This window comes from Bombus fervidus, chromosome 12, assembly GCF_041682495.2.
Source record: "Bombus fervidus isolate BK054 chromosome 12, iyBomFerv1, whole genome shotgun sequence".
In the NCBI taxonomy this organism is placed as follows: Eukaryota; Metazoa; Arthropoda; class Insecta; order Hymenoptera; family Apidae; genus Bombus; species Bombus fervidus.
This window is the reverse complement of record NC_091528.1, coordinates 10,093,535-10,109,129: the sequence shown is the minus strand read 5'-3', so window position 1 is coordinate 10,109,129 and position 15,595 is coordinate 10,093,535. Positions and strand designations below refer to the sequence as shown.

Here is a 15,595-nt window from a genome sequence, read left to right as displayed (position 1 = left end):
TTACATACATACACACACACACTCTCTCCCTCCCTCTCTCTCTCTCCTTCTCTATCTCTCTCTTTCTCTCTCGCTCTCTCTCTCTCGCCTTATCGTTCGTTCTTTGTCACTGATATGGGAAAAGCAACATAGCGACAACGTCGTCCACGAAAGGGCTCAGGGGAAAGAAAAAGGCAACGAAACTAGGAACGCGACACCGGTACCACGGGGTGGACTGAAGTCCCTACGAGCGCCAGTCAGATTCTTATAGCTGGCATTGGAGCGCAAGCGCTGATCGAGCTTCTCGCCGCCTAGGGATGGGCCGCCGGTACGTTTCGAAAAGAGGTGTTGATCCTCTTCTCTCGGCCGATCGACTTTTCATCGCAGGATGAGCCACGAAAACAGCTTCCCGATAACCTTCCTTACTTTCCTGGTATTTTCTCTCATTTTCTTTGGAGCCACGAGATATGCAAGACAAAGTTCACTCTGGCCATCCCTGTCGATATCACCATACTCGGTACTCTCGCATTGCGTCAAATGTTATTGTAGAAATTGCAACCCGTCCATTGCCTGTGGCATGTACCAGCGACCGTGTTTGTCATCGTCTAACATCGATGAATCAAACGTACCGAATCGATAAACGTTGCTACCTGGAACGTGTTCGCACTGGACCTCGAAAAAGATTCGGAAATGATCATTCGTACGAAGGAGAATGGAACGTAGAATTAAAAGCATAGCAACTACTACGAGACAGAGAGAACAGAGAAATTCGATTTTCTTTTCCATTTTGGGTACGATATTGAGGTAGCGTGTTTGTGGATTTCACTTATCGTTAGTATCAAGCGATTATCAAGTTGAGTAATTCAGCGTCGAAAGGAATCTAGAAAGCACTCGTCTTTTGTCTTTTTAACAAACGTTAGATGAACGTAAATACTTTTTTAACGTAAACACGACCGTAGCTCTTAGCTTTCTTTTAATAGTGAATATTTTAGCAATACGTATTCTTTCAATATTGAATATTTTATATCAGATGAATTTGTTATCAGATGCTATTTAGAATGCTTTCAAGGAATGAATATCGAAGCATATAGGATTAAACAGTATCCAATTAAGAATGGTAATAAGTAAGGACAATATGAAAGTTAACGAACACTGCTTTTGTTCGTACGGATCTTCTGCTCTCAAAAATAAATCAAAACATATACGCAATTCTCTGTATCTTGCTTGTTGACGCCATACGTTTATACTTTCCCCGTTGTTGTTTACTTTTAATTAAAATAAACAAGGAGTTGCTCTCGAACGATCAAGTTTCTAAATTCTGACGCTCGATGACATTCTAAATATTCCTTCTTGTAATTTATACATATATATATATATATAATAATAAAATTATATAAATAACTAATTTGTCTTTTGGAATAAAAAATTGTTTCTTTTCTAATCTGATTTGAGAAGGTAAAAAATCCTCGAGTCAGATTAAAAAAGTCTCTTTAACAAAAAGATTTGATCACATACGTCACATATGCTAAAAATGTAAAAAATAGCTTTTTGTGGAATCGGTGGTTAAAGCAATCCATTTCAGGGTTTTGGTTAAGTGCTACGTTGTTACTCACAGTCATCTCAGAATCAGTAGAACGTACTTCTGTCTTCTCTATTCTGTGACAGACCCTCTAGGAACAATGTTTCCCATTTTTCAAAGTAACGCAACATCAGCTTACTTGCCATTTATAAACCCCTTCGCACATTTTCCAAACTATCGATCTTATGACATCCGTTATTAGTCATTCCTGATCATCTGAATTGCTCATGGTTTACAGGCGTTCCTTGTACCTACATACAGAATGAATTTATGCCGTAAATCGTACAAAAGTAAAATTTCCAACTACCTTCGACGGCCTTTTTTAAACATATATCGTTGTAATACAAAATTAAAATTTCAAACGTTGATCGAATTAGTATATGAATTCCAAGTTTTGTGATATTGTACAATTTATGATGCGTTTATGCAAAATTTAAAGATGCAAAGATCCACAGATTGTGCAAAAATATATAAAGTATGGAAAATACTGCATCCATTGTAATTTTTAATAGATACACTGAATCTTCATTTAGCTTCTATTTCGTGAACTGAGTTCATAAAAATATAAATTTGTAGAAAAGTCTGCAATCCGCTATGAACCAATAAATATTAGTAACTTAATGCATTATTTATCAATCGAGCTGAGAATTCATTTTGCCTTAATTTATTACATTACGTAGAAAGGAAGACTAAAATCTTTTCATACAGAGGATGAAATTTACGAGTAACGGAAACTAATAAATTTACAAATAAATGTTCATATTGCATACCATATATGAGACAGATAATCGATATGAAAAACGCAACATCACTTTTAATTAGAAGTATGAAGTATATAAAACAAGATTAATGCTGCTGCTGTTCACCTCGACTTTAAAAATAATTATTATGAATGTTGAATACGTGAGAGACATAATTATTAACATTTACTTAGTTATAACCAGGCCATATAATACTAAGCATGTACCATTTTCCAACAAAGTATAAAATGAAGTGGGCATTCATGCTGCAGTAGAAGAATACTGTAAATGTTGGCAATTGTGTAGAAGATTGATGATCGACTGTACAAATTCTTTCACCGGGTAATGTTCTGCTTCCCTTGAATCTTATGATCTTCGATGGATTAACTACTACCGATTTTTCATCTTCAAATTTAGAAGACGGTTTTTCCTAAAAAAATATTTTCAGATAAAGACAGAGAAAAATGGAGCGCGGAATCGTTTTTTTTCTCTTGATTACGAATATAACTTTTTTTAAAGAATATAAAAATTACCATTTGAAGCTTCCAAATTCTTTCCTTTGAAAGAAAAAGAAACATTTTTCGTTCAGGATAAGTTTAATCCAAAATATGATAGAACGATTACGCGATAAATATGAAAGTAGCAAATATTCTAGCTTCAGCTACATTTTGTAATATTACTCGAGTAATTAACGAAGCTAATTAGAACTTGCACACATCTGTCGTTTTAATAATGTTAATAAATGTCGTAACTCGTTTAGGCGTCTACTTATTTAGTAAATTTAAAGTTCTATTTTTCGTAGTCCGTCACAATTCCTAGGTAGTCTTATAATATCTGAAAATATAACTCTGTCAGCTATTAAAAGTTAGTCTTTCGAATCGTCCTCGCCATCAAGGATGAGCATTTCATATCTTTTTGCCGGTAATTAAGTTATCTGAAGTAAGTATAATTTCATTTTATAATTCGTACTAACTTTCAAAATTAATACACGAATGTTCTTATGAAATCTTATTATGATTTAAATTTGTTATTACATATTTGAACAAAATGAACAAAAATATTCTATAAACTATCATAAATAATACATTGTTCTTAATAAATGAACTACCGCGTAGCCTTATTTTGATTAAAGTTTTTAAAATAAAATGGAAGAAAATTGTTTTCTACGGCGAATTGCGATTCCATTGAAAATTCTCCACCCTTTCTTCTTTTATCTGGTGCAAGAAAAATATAATAGTTCTCGGAAAATAGAAAGTATCAAATGAATAAGAAGCATGTAGAAGAATTTCTCAGTCAAAAATTCCTCGTATTATATTCGGTACACGAGATGCAAAAGTAAGTCTCATTAGAAAACCGTAGATATCAGCAGCACGACTTTGTTAATTAACGATACTTGTTTCAACAGAAAGTTATCCGAAAATTGTCAAAGTTCTCAACGTGACAAATAAATGTTTTTGTCAATAATTTAGCTGCCATTTAAACGCCAATGTACTGCAATATCTGATGTCATTAAGGACACTTCGCTATCTTGAATCTAGGTGCAGATTCGCACTTCAGCATACCTTCAATGTTAGGGAGATCCTATACTCGTACTTCGTACCTTATTGTTTGCCTTTCCTACATTATCACAGCGCTTCATATTTATAAGTACTTATATCCTAATATCATTATTCAGCTCTTATTTCTCTGATCCTTCGTATCTCTTCCCAAATTTTAATAATTTAAATAATTTTTCATAAGAATTAAACCGTGATATCACCTAATTTTTTTAGTGTTCCAAGCTTTGAAAAGAGAAAAGAAAGAAAAATTAGGATACGTATTCGTATCTTTACTATATTATGCAGTTAATTTGTAAATAAAAAAATAAAATCCGTTTTGAAAATATTCAGAAGTGAAATTCGATGAACTCGGTGTATATAGACTCAGGTTCCATCAATTTCATCAATGAATGAATCGATTCATTGTATAATATATAATTATGTGCACGATTAATGCTTTTTATTTTATAAATACCAATTTTTATATGCGAATGGATATCTGCATAAAATACGTATACCTGCGTACCAAGAAACGTACACGCGTATATGCAGAAAGTTCATGGAAGACAATTTTCCTTTTTTTTTTTTTCTTTTTAATAACGCGTTGCATACAAGTGACCTTAACTACTTATGTTACTATCTACGTGACTCAAGAACACCTTGTCATCTTTATCCCCGGGGCAACTAATAGCCTCGATTCTCGAAATGTCGTGATAAGTACTGGCCTTTAACCTGACCAAGCTAACTTCCCTTTATACAGATCGAGAGTACTAGTAGTAAAAGATTTTATTTTATGACATAATTGCATTATAACTTGCTCTTTCAACATTTTCCGATAACAATGATCAAAGTTATATATATTCGCACATTGTTTTAAATAAGCGTTTGTTACTGAAACGATAGCGTGTATACATATGTATATATAATAATTAATTTCATTTCAAAATTGAAATCTATATATATACTCTTCTATCACTCTATATTTTTCTGTGCTAACCTTTACGGCTATAATAGTACACTCGACAAATTATATTTTACTACTTTTGTTAAATACTCTATTAAAAATCAACTTTTTGAATATCGTGATCAAAAACATAGAGATATATTCAATAACTTAATACTTAACGGTTATGTATCCTCAATCCACACAGAATGTTACATTAATATTTATGCAGTTAGGGTCGTTATCGTGAAAAAGCGAAATGTTTATCTCGTAAATCCTTTCTTTCTTAAATATACTGTTTCGTAAATATACTATGTATTATTTGTCACATTTTTATCCATAATAATATAAAATAATAAAATAAAAGTAAAATACCAGACAATTGCTGTTACAATTTTTGAATGTCCGACTTTCTGGTGCAAACTTCAGTCCACTACATTGTCCAGGGAAATAAACATATGAATTATTCCATATTCACGTATTTCTTCGATTCATTCGATAATAAATATTTAATTAAAAAGAAAACAACATCGACTGCAATATAAAAATGTTAACATTTAAAATCATTTTCTAATAATAATATCTGTTCAAATACCTTTCATGATTTTATAATTTTTTTTGACGAAATTGGAATTCAAAATAAGTATTTCTTTAAAAGTAAACTGCATATATGTGTAACTGCATTCACACGTAAAGTATCGTGCTTGCTCTAAATGTATGTTCTATTTGTAAAAAAAAAAAAATGTACACAGCACTTAAATGAAATGGAAATCATCAAAATTAATTAATCGATACAAACTGCTTTCCTCTAATTTATTATACGTTTATACTTAAAATGATACGCGTCAGATGTCGCTTCAGTCTACGTGCGAAATATAAGCTCTATCTACAGTTAATGACTAAACTTTATGTTGACTGACGGTGATCTCCCATAGGAAACAAGACGCTAACCGGGAAATGTGAAATGTATTTATTTCTAAGTGAGAACGAACGTTGTGAAAGTCATATTTTACTAGTGTTAGGATATCGAAGGTAACGATGAATTGGGAAATTAGCTGTGCGGACATGTGTCGAGCGTGCATGAAAGTTGACGGCGTTCTTCTTCCTATGTACGATGACGACACGATTAGTCAAAAAAATTTGCCTAATAAACTTGCGGAACTTGCATCGATACAGGTTAGTTATAAAATATCGTTTGGTTAATATGTTTTCTGTCTTTTGCTTTGTTATGTAGTCAGTCATTCTTTTATTATAGTTAATCGTGTATAAATTTGTAATTTTGTAACATAACCTTAAAATCGTGTCATCAAAGATTCATTTATTAGATATACCTGTTATTTATTCTGCGATAATAAGAATATACAGATGTTTAAATGGAAAGAATCAACTTTGCGTTTAAGTTCAATTGAATGATATTTATTCCATTGTAATCTAAATTTTGAGAAATAAACAAGTCGAACAAGTTTAATTTACGTTATGTTATATAAAGTATTACCATAAAGTTTTACATGTAGGACTAAAGTTATAAAAGAGATATTTATAATAACATTATATACAAATTTGTTGGTTAATAGTATTATGTGAATATAACTAAAATTTCAAAGTAAAGTGCGAGTTAATTTTTCTTGTATTAGATTTCAAATTAACTAATGAGATATAATACAATGTTAATATACAAATGTTATAATACAAATGTTAAATAGGAAACTTGTTTCGTATTAACTATACTGTATAAGTTATATTATGCATATCAGCTATCATGGTTAACATTGTTTACTTTTCTTAAACAGATTGACAGGTTCGATGGGTTACCAAATATGCTTTGTGCAAAGTGTGCTTATCGCACAGATGCATTTTATGATTTCAAGCTGCAAGTTCAAGCTACCGAAAGGAAACTCCGCAAAATGTTTGAAACACAAATCCGCTATAACATAAAGGTAGGATACTTGACCTTTTTAATTATATAATTAAGATTTACATTATTTTACAATGTAGTGATTTTCTTATGTTAAAATGTTTTGGAAATGCAAAAACATAAAATGTTTTTCATTTTCATATGTTATACTTTTTAATTTTAATACCGTTAATTGTTTAATATTAGATTTTTAAGTTTTAGTTACATAATACATACAATAACTTAATGTTTTGTTGTATAATGTCTAAATAACTGATTAATATTACTAATTTTTCGATTTTAATTTTATTACCTTGTTCATTCTCAGTAAACAGTTAATTTTCGTAGCACAGATGTCCAGTGTAAATAAAAGAAAATGTAAATACGACTTTAATATAGGGACATCTTAATACCGCATTTTAATAAATCTTACTTATTTGCGGACATGTGGTTATATTTGCTTAGTCCCTATTTGCTTGCATATATGTGTATAAAGTAATATTGAATAAATTGTAGCAATCAGTGACTTATATTGAAAATACTGATGTTTTAAGAAGCTAAGGCAGTCGAAAGGTTATTATTAAAATAAATTAATTAAATTAATTTTGGTTAATCATTTAACAATAAAATTAATGCAAGTGTATACTAAGTACAGAATTTGATATGTTCCATAATTCTATAATTCGTTATCAAAAATTCGTGTCCAACTTTTATATTTTTAAACAATATTTTATACTTGTTTCTTTTGTTACTACGTACGAAATATACCGGTGATATGGAACGAAATTAGTAACAAGCTTACCGTTTCGCTCCAATTATAATTTAATCATGTAGAAAGAGCTTTGCAATTGTATATTTTTCATGAAATCATTTGTACAAAGATGTATCAAATACAAAGATATTAGTATATAAATAGTAAGAAAATAAGATCTTTTGGGATGATAATAATACGATACGCTCGTATTTAAGCAACCAGTATTCAAAGAGTGAAGAATAATTTTTATTTTATTTGATTGTTCTTATTATATTATCTTCCCATATAGATTACCTTCCTTGTATCGATCCAATCTCAGCTATATGCTTGCATTTTCTTAATTTCGTTAACTTCGTCATAGCATGTAATTGCACGTAATGTTGAAGCATTAACATCGTTCCCAACTTGTTGGTATTACCTTTCAGGAGGAGGCAATGGGCAATGATTTTGAACAAGACTGTTCAGAACAATCAGACGAATTGTTAGAAATTAAACTGTTAGATAACAAAGAAGATATTGGGCCTACCAATGGTACGGATAGTTCGGAAGAATTTTTATCCGAGCGAATTACCATAAACGACAAAGGAGAGCAAGCGTTGGAGCTCGACGTGTCCGAACTGGTAGAAGAAAATGGTGAATTTAATAAGGCTAGCATATCTGGATTGAAAGGTATTATTATTTCGAAGCTGTCAGGAGCAGAGATCGATCAAGACAAACGACTGAAGAACGAGATACCTGATGAAATATCGAAAATTTTGGAATCCCAGCAGCTAGATTATACCATAATGTATATACCGGAAGATGTTTCTTTAGAGCATGTAGAGCACGTGAATACGCAGAATACGCTTTCTTGCGATATTGTGATTAAATTAGATGATAGCAAAAAGATTACCGAGGCTGACTGTAATGGGGAGCTTCTACATGAAACGGTGGACAACGAAGAATTTTTAAGTGCTGTGTGCAACGAGAAGATTGTGGAATCAAGGGAGGAAGATAATAAAATCAGCGAGGACGAGGTGGCCTGCAAACCTACGATTTCGGAAGAAAAATCGATGGAAAGACTAAACGAGAAAAGCACACAAAAACATTCGCCGGAATCGAATCAACAGCCAGAAGAGAGCGATGACTCTGACTCCGATTATTTTGTCGACCCGAAAGATAATATATTAGGTAGCTTGAATGATACAATAACAAGAATAAAGGAGATAAAACTCGAAGACGACGTGATACAGTATCAGTGTACTCTGTGTTTACAAAATTACGATAAGCTGACCGGTGTCTTGTTACATACTATAGACAATCACGTGCCGAGTAGCGGCCCATTCTTTTGTGTGGTATGTGAGAAAGACTGTCAGAGTCATAGAGAATTGCGCGCGCATGTTAAAACGCATAGAGGCCAGTTCCCTTATTCCTGTTTCATATGTAACAAAGCTTACACGATGAAGAGGTATTTAAAGAGACATATGGTGTGTCACACGGAGTTTCATAGGCATCGTTGTCCAAAATGCGGCCTCAGATTCAAAGTTAAATCAGAGCTAGAGGCTCACATTACAACACACATACGCGGTGCGCCTTATTCCTGTAGTCAATGCCCACGACTGTTCAATCATAAAGGTAACTATAAGCGGCATTTGATTACTCACTTGGATCCGCAAGGTCTCCACTTACCCAAGTATCCCTGTAAAGTTTGTGGAAAAAGATTTCTAAATAATCGCACTTTAGAGACACATATGCGCGTTCACACAGGTGAAAAACCGTTTAAATGCGAGATATGTGGACGATCGTTCTCTCAACAAGGAAATTTGTTGAATCATGTAAGAATCCACTCAAACCCGCGAAACTACCCGTGCGAGGTTTGCGGAAAGAAATTCAACCAAAGGGCCACTCTGAGAGATCATAGTCTTCTACACACTGGAGAAAAACCATACGTTTGTAATGTTTGTGGAATAGCGTTTACTTTTAGCGCAGCATTGAGACGTCACATGTGGACTCATACTGGTGGAAAACCATTCGGATGTGAAATTTGTAGTGCTCGTTTCGTGGGCAAATATGATTTACGGCGACATATGAGGATACATACGGATAGACCGACAACGAAACGAAGAAAAAACGCGATCAAATCGAACAGTGAACAGGAAGCAATTAAAGAAGAAGATGTTACAGTTTCGGAACATCCTGATACAGAGACCGTTTTAATAGAACAAGTTTTGTTAACGCAAAACGTTACGCAGGTTGTACAACAAGAGTCTGAGAAGGAAAATGTCGATGCTCTTTTTAATCTTATACAATATGGTTAATAGAACCTCTTCTTTTTACCACACTTGGATCACATAAGTACTGATTCTACCTTTTTAAATTTAATAATATTTATTAGTATTAATTTAATAATATTCATATTAAGAATACGCAGTTTTTTGTTTGGTAATTAATTATCATAAACATTAATTGAAAAATATCAAAAAAGCATCTCAAAATTGCCCATAATACGTAATTTGAAGGTATGATACAAAATTGCCATTATAAACTTTATATTTGATGAAAATATTACGTTACTATATTTTCAGAAAACGTTGTATATTTTTGTCAACTAAATGTATATTGTTATTATTTAACGTTAACGATGAATATTCGTGATTCTAGAAATTTGTGATCTTGTAAAATGTTAGAAAGTAAAAGACATATGCTTTTTATGATTTTTGTTTATAATATTTTTCTCACGAAGCTTATCTTTGAAAATTTCTTATTTTCACAAACTCTTCATTCATGTAGATGTAACACAGCAAAAATATTTAAACGTTATAAATTATGTACACTTTCATTTTTAGTTCCATTCGAATCAATATGAAAAGGTATTATAGAAATGCTAGATAAATGTATTTTAGTTGACTAAGATGTGTTGATGTGTAAATTGTATTAAGTTAGACAATTATCTTTATCCTCTATTCTCTTATCATCATGCACATGAATGTACACAATAGATATATACAATGATGTGAATGTGATCCACATAATATAATTATATATTTCAACACATTTGATGTTTGTGTTCCTATATCATGAGTTTGTAAAATAAATGCATTATCGTATTAATTTATAGATATATTTCACGGCAGTATCTGAAAAATGAGCGAATGTATATGACAACAAAATGGATCATTGGAAAATGTATAAGCATATTTCAAAATTGTTATTGATCGGCGGTAAAGGTATAAATGAAAAATGTAATGTATAAGATAATAGTGAAAGTTATTTATATTATATTATTTATTAATATTAGACACGTGTAGTATGAGATAAACATAAAATATGTACTTTGAAATACCAAAATATATAGATCATAATTCATTTTATCAGCATAGTTGGATGAAATCGACCTGATTTTTCTTTAGTTGTTCAATTACAATTAAAGTAATAATGCAAACCTAAACTGTACGCATGTGCGAAAAAAGGGTTTATTGTAATGCAGCTTTTTAACTGTACTCTTTTGTATGAATTTATCATTTATTGGGAAATTAATATTTTAACTATATAAGAGTAGTAAAATTGGTGGAAAATAGATATTATTTAAGTAATCTGAAATTGAATTCAATGAAATTCATAAATCTAATTACATGATATTACCATATTCAATTATCATGTAGCTTAAAGGAAATCTATATAATTCGTGTAGTTATAATCTTGTAAAAGACTGTGGATGTTTTAGATAAATATAATTTTATTAATTTTTTAAATGCTGAGAATAGGACTAATAACAAATGTCGATGGTTATTGTCATCTCCTTAATTGATATAAAAATATATTATTTAAAAATTGTGTTCAAAATTATTAGATTTAATTTGCACATGCAAATATAATATAAAACATTTGCACATGTCTAATAGTAATAGATACTACATATTTATTTTTAAAATAATCTGTGCAGTTGATTTAAGATTAATGTATACCGAAACGTTTTCAACACAGAAGTATTATATTTTCAAATATATATAAGATTTTTTCTTTTATAGAAGAATCAAATTTTTTTCATATTCGATGGAAAGTGTATTCCATATTATTTTTATAATTGAATAAATTAATATGCAATGATCACTGAGAGTAACAAATATTGTATAAAGTATGTATATAATGCTCTTTATAGTATGTTATATACAGTATATTTTAAAACCTATGATTTGCTATTATAACTACATAAATATATAAATATATTGAATAACAATAGATAAGATATTTGTGAATGAAGAAATGTCACTACACATCTGTAAATTTATGTATTTTTCAAGTCTATCAAAGATTTGAATTATTTAATATACTGCTCAATACTTAAAATTTTTTGTCCAATTTTTCCTAGTTTTTCTTTTCGTGATATTAATCACATTAATATTATATATATATATATAATCACGTGATATTAATCGCATTAGGAAGCTATATATATTTACAAATATTATAAAATTAGTTGTAATTAAATTATAAAAATTATCAAATAATATTTGGGAGTGCTATAAAAATAATTAAGTAAAATTTTTTTTCGATATGTTTAAATGTTACTAATATTCAAATAGAAATAAACGCGCGCGGGAACTTGCATGTTGAAGTAGAAAGAACGCGCGCAACGATTCATATAGAAGGTGATGCTTGCGCGAGTGGTTTAGTGAAAATTCACCATCTCTGTCGATGTTATCAAAAATGATTCTTCCATTATGAGGATCAATAATTTAGTAATTTTTCGATTCTTATACTATACTTACACTCTCAACAATTTATTATAGGAGCAAATATTATTATTTATACATATATTTTTACAGGTTAGAACTTCGTTTATACTTTTATGGTATTAGTTTTCATCTTATAACTAAGTAAAAACATTTGAAATGATACTTATTGACAAGAATAGCTATATAGTAGCCAAAAATCAGTTTGACCGGTGAATGCTGATCGAAAGTGATGGTATGTATAAAAAATAACGGTAATTCTAAAGTAAAAATTTTCTCGAAAACAAAAGAATCTATACATTACAAATATCTCAATATGTAATAAGTTAGAAATTTTACTGGGATTTTACTTTATCGTTTATAGAGACATACAGTTCTGTATTTCGTCCAGAATAAAAATAATTTATAATTCCGTAGCTACATTAGGTTTTGATTTCGACCGCTACTAATGTTGTACTTCTATTCTGCACTAAATCGACAACATCGCATGTGACTCGAGAATGGTAAAGGGATTGTCTTAAATCGTAAACTATTAAAAAGCGTTGCATGTCAGATTTAATCTGTTCTTTGTTATGATTTTATAACGTCATTGTGTCTGTTATCGTTTGTCGAAACAATAATTTTCAAGTTTCTGTCGGTAATATATATTTTGTTTTTTTCTTTTTTTTTTTATCACGATTTGATTATAATTTGGTATAGAATGACGTCAAGTAAAATTTTTAAATTATTCGAGTAATAAACAGTTTTTATATGCATATATATGTGCGTGCTATGTTTAATCTATAATACTTAGTTACAATTTCTTCACAATAGAGGGAAGCACTTCATAGGTTGGTTGATTTTGGTACGTAAAGGTATTGTTTATTTAAAATATTTTCTATAACAATATATTATTATTAATATAGAGATAATTAGTTGGCTACATACTTTTTCCATAGTGAAATATCGTTGCAACTATTTAAATAATTCCGAAACTACAAAATCGATAAAAGGTTTAAATACATGCTGGTGTTTGCTTAAAATATATGCTATAATTTTCTTACATATTTATTTTCAAAAAATAGAGTAAAAAGGTATTAAAAATGGATTTATAGAGATAGACATGAATCAGGTTCAGCAGGTTTCTTAAATAATGTTGAAATATTTTATGAATTTAATAAATAGCAGTTTTAAAACTTTGCCTAATTGAGGTTAATGTTACTAATTATCTTGCTAAAATTTAGTTAATCCTTTTTTGTTAGAAATTTATACTGCAATAAAGTATATTATGAGGTTAACAATATGTGCACATATATATAAGAAAGTATATTTTTTACGTTTTCTGTTAAAAAAGATATACATATTCATTTTCGTTTGTCATAGACTTGTCATAGACTTGTCATAGACTACTATTCGGTTTTTTATCTGCAAAGTTATAAACGTAAAATTACATATAATTGAAATATTTTAATAGCTTTGCATTGTAAATTACATTTAAATATTTTGACCTCTTTGAGGTAAATGAAAGTATAATCAACTGCAATTATTCGTTATCACGAATAATGTAACTATATCGAATGTCTCATTAAAAAAATGTTCCTTACTTAAAAATGCATATACGATAGCGTAAATTGTTTTTTCAGTGTTAGACTTAATACGTCGCATATTGTAGTTTGTAATAATATGATCATAAAATGGTTATAAAATTTCAAGTGAAGTATGATTCTTATCTTCTCTGAAATTTTATATTTCAAGGATAAATATTTGCGAATATAAATAAACGTATTTATTATCGCATTAAATAACTTAAAAAGCAACTTGCCAGGCTCTTTTATTAAATATTACTATAACAACAAAATATTTTTACTAAAAAATTATTTTTTCGTCAGTATCACTTTGTCATATTATTTCACACATATAAATGTTTATTAATGACAATTATTGCACAGACTAAACATTGATGCATTTGTATGTAAAAGAAGATCAAAATACGTTTTTTAAAATTTCAATATCTCGTATGTCTATATTTAGAAAATTTGTTCTATCGCTATCGCATTTTATTTCAACATAATTATACCGTTCGAAGAATCTACTTATAACTCTTATTACTTTTCAGACTCGAGATGAACGATAAAATGTTAACAGCGAAATATTTGTCACAATCGTAGAGGATAATTACATAAGCGGACCATTTTAAACAAGACACTCTATACAACTGATCATACTATGAGGTAATATTCAACGTATTTATTACACTTTTTCACAAGATCCGAAACAACTAATAAGAAAAGAAAGTTTCGTAAAAGGCAGATCGTATACGTCGCAGCAAATGATACAAGATGTTACCAGTCGCGCAGTCAGCGCCCGATTAAACCTCGTTGCGCCGCGGGAACGGTTGCGCATTGAACGTGTGCGCATGCCGCGCGTGCGCGCTACGAAAGTGGTGCTACAGTGGCGCCAGTAATGGCGGCGGAAAACACGCGCGCACGCCAGCACCGCCGCCGGTTTGTTTCTCCACGCCTCTACCTCGCCTCCACCACCGCCACCGCCACCGCCACCGTTCTCACGACTCGCGGGTAAGTACCCTCACACTCCAATCAGTCTGCACTCGCATGTCCACGAGGTTGCTCGCACGGGCCTGGCGCCTTCCTCTTGTATTCACTCCTCTCTTGCACCTCGCTCACCACGTTTAGTGCATTACCAGAACCCGTACCCGGGTGACCGAGCCACTAGTTGAGGTACTCGTCGGGTATTATCATTAGTCGAGAGGTTAGGTCGGAGTGACCTATAGTGGCGGGATTATATGACTAGTTTGAATTTGAATTCACCCGCGTCGCATCGTTCCGTCCATTATCGTTCAGTTAACTTTTCCAAATACGTTGTAACGTGATTAACGGGTTTCGCACGACAGGCCGCGACAGCTGTCAAACGAGTTTACGAGTTTATCGGAGGTTTACGCCGTACGTCGAACCGCGTGACAACCCACGCGTTGAGGTTAGGTTGTTCGCTGTCTAACGCGCCTTTTTCGAATAGATTGCTCGCCACGTTACACGGTAAATCGATTTATGCGGATATTAGTGCGAAGGAACTGTTAGTGATAAGAACACGTTTCCCAAGCAACGGATAAGAGAACAATGGGATCCGTGAAAATAGAGTGAATGTTTTCGAACGGTCGTATTTCGTGCAGTGACTTCTTTGGTGTACAGCAAAATGTACGCGTGATGGTGATTAATATATACGCGCATTTTATACACATTTATACACATGTACACATATGAAAGATATAAATGCATACGCATTTTTATTTTTCATCGATCTTGAAATGTTGACAACCGATCAAACCAAGGTTAGCCTGTTGCGTCGTTGCGTTGCCAGTGTTCATTTTTAGATGATTCGTCCTCGAAATTCGAAGGCGTTTCTAATATCTCTGATAATATTTCGGCACATGCATATCTTTCCTCTTTATGCTTAAATACA

The 15,595-nt window shown here is 31.4% G+C and overlaps 2 protein-coding genes across 8 annotated transcripts in view; both read left to right on the top strand.

Annotated features, from left to right (window-relative positions):
* The first annotated feature begins 5,655 nt into the window (after window positions 1-5,655).
* On the top strand, window positions 5,656-10,040 carry LOC139992723 (uncharacterized). Its single transcript, XM_072013854.1, has 3 exons — window positions 5,656-5,955; window positions 6,570-6,716; window positions 7,853-10,040. The coding sequence occupies exons 1-3, from the start codon at window positions 5,818-5,820 to the stop codon at window positions 9,722-9,724; spliced, it is 2,157 nt and encodes a 718-aa protein (XP_071869955.1). The 5' UTR covers window positions 5,656-5,817; the 3' UTR covers window positions 9,725-10,040.
* A 2,011-nt stretch (window positions 10,041-12,051) lies between these two features.
* Window positions 12,052-15,595, top strand: part of LOC139993116 (E3 ubiquitin-protein ligase Rnf220) — a 223,253-nt gene continuing 219,709 nt past the window's right edge. For 3 of the 7 annotated variants that reach the window (XM_072014562.1, XM_072014556.1, XM_072014560.1), the window contains exon 1: window positions 14,732-15,330. In XM_072014562.1, coding sequence (XP_071870663.1) covers window positions 15,277-15,330 — 54 coding nt within the window. In that variant the 5' untranslated portion in view covers window positions 14,732-15,276. Of the gene's footprint in view, window positions 12,146-12,232; window positions 12,375-14,234; window positions 14,695-14,725; window positions 15,331-15,595 lie in introns of those variants that run through there. The other 4 variants (XM_072014557.1, XM_072014558.1, XM_072014563.1 and 1 more) reach the window with 4 other exon arrangements.

Coding starts and splice junctions, on each gene's coding strand:
- LOC139992723 (XM_072013854.1), top strand. CDS start 5,818: ATGAATTGGGAAATTAGCTGTGCGGACATGTGTCGAGCGTGCATGAAA. Junction 5,956..6,569: donor CGGAACTTGCATCGATACAG/GTTAGTTATAAA, acceptor TTTCTTAAACAG/ATTGACAGGTTCGATGGGTT. Junction 6,717..7,852: donor AAATCCGCTATAACATAAAG/GTAGGATACTTG, acceptor ATTACCTTTCAG/GAGGAGGCAATGGGCAATGA.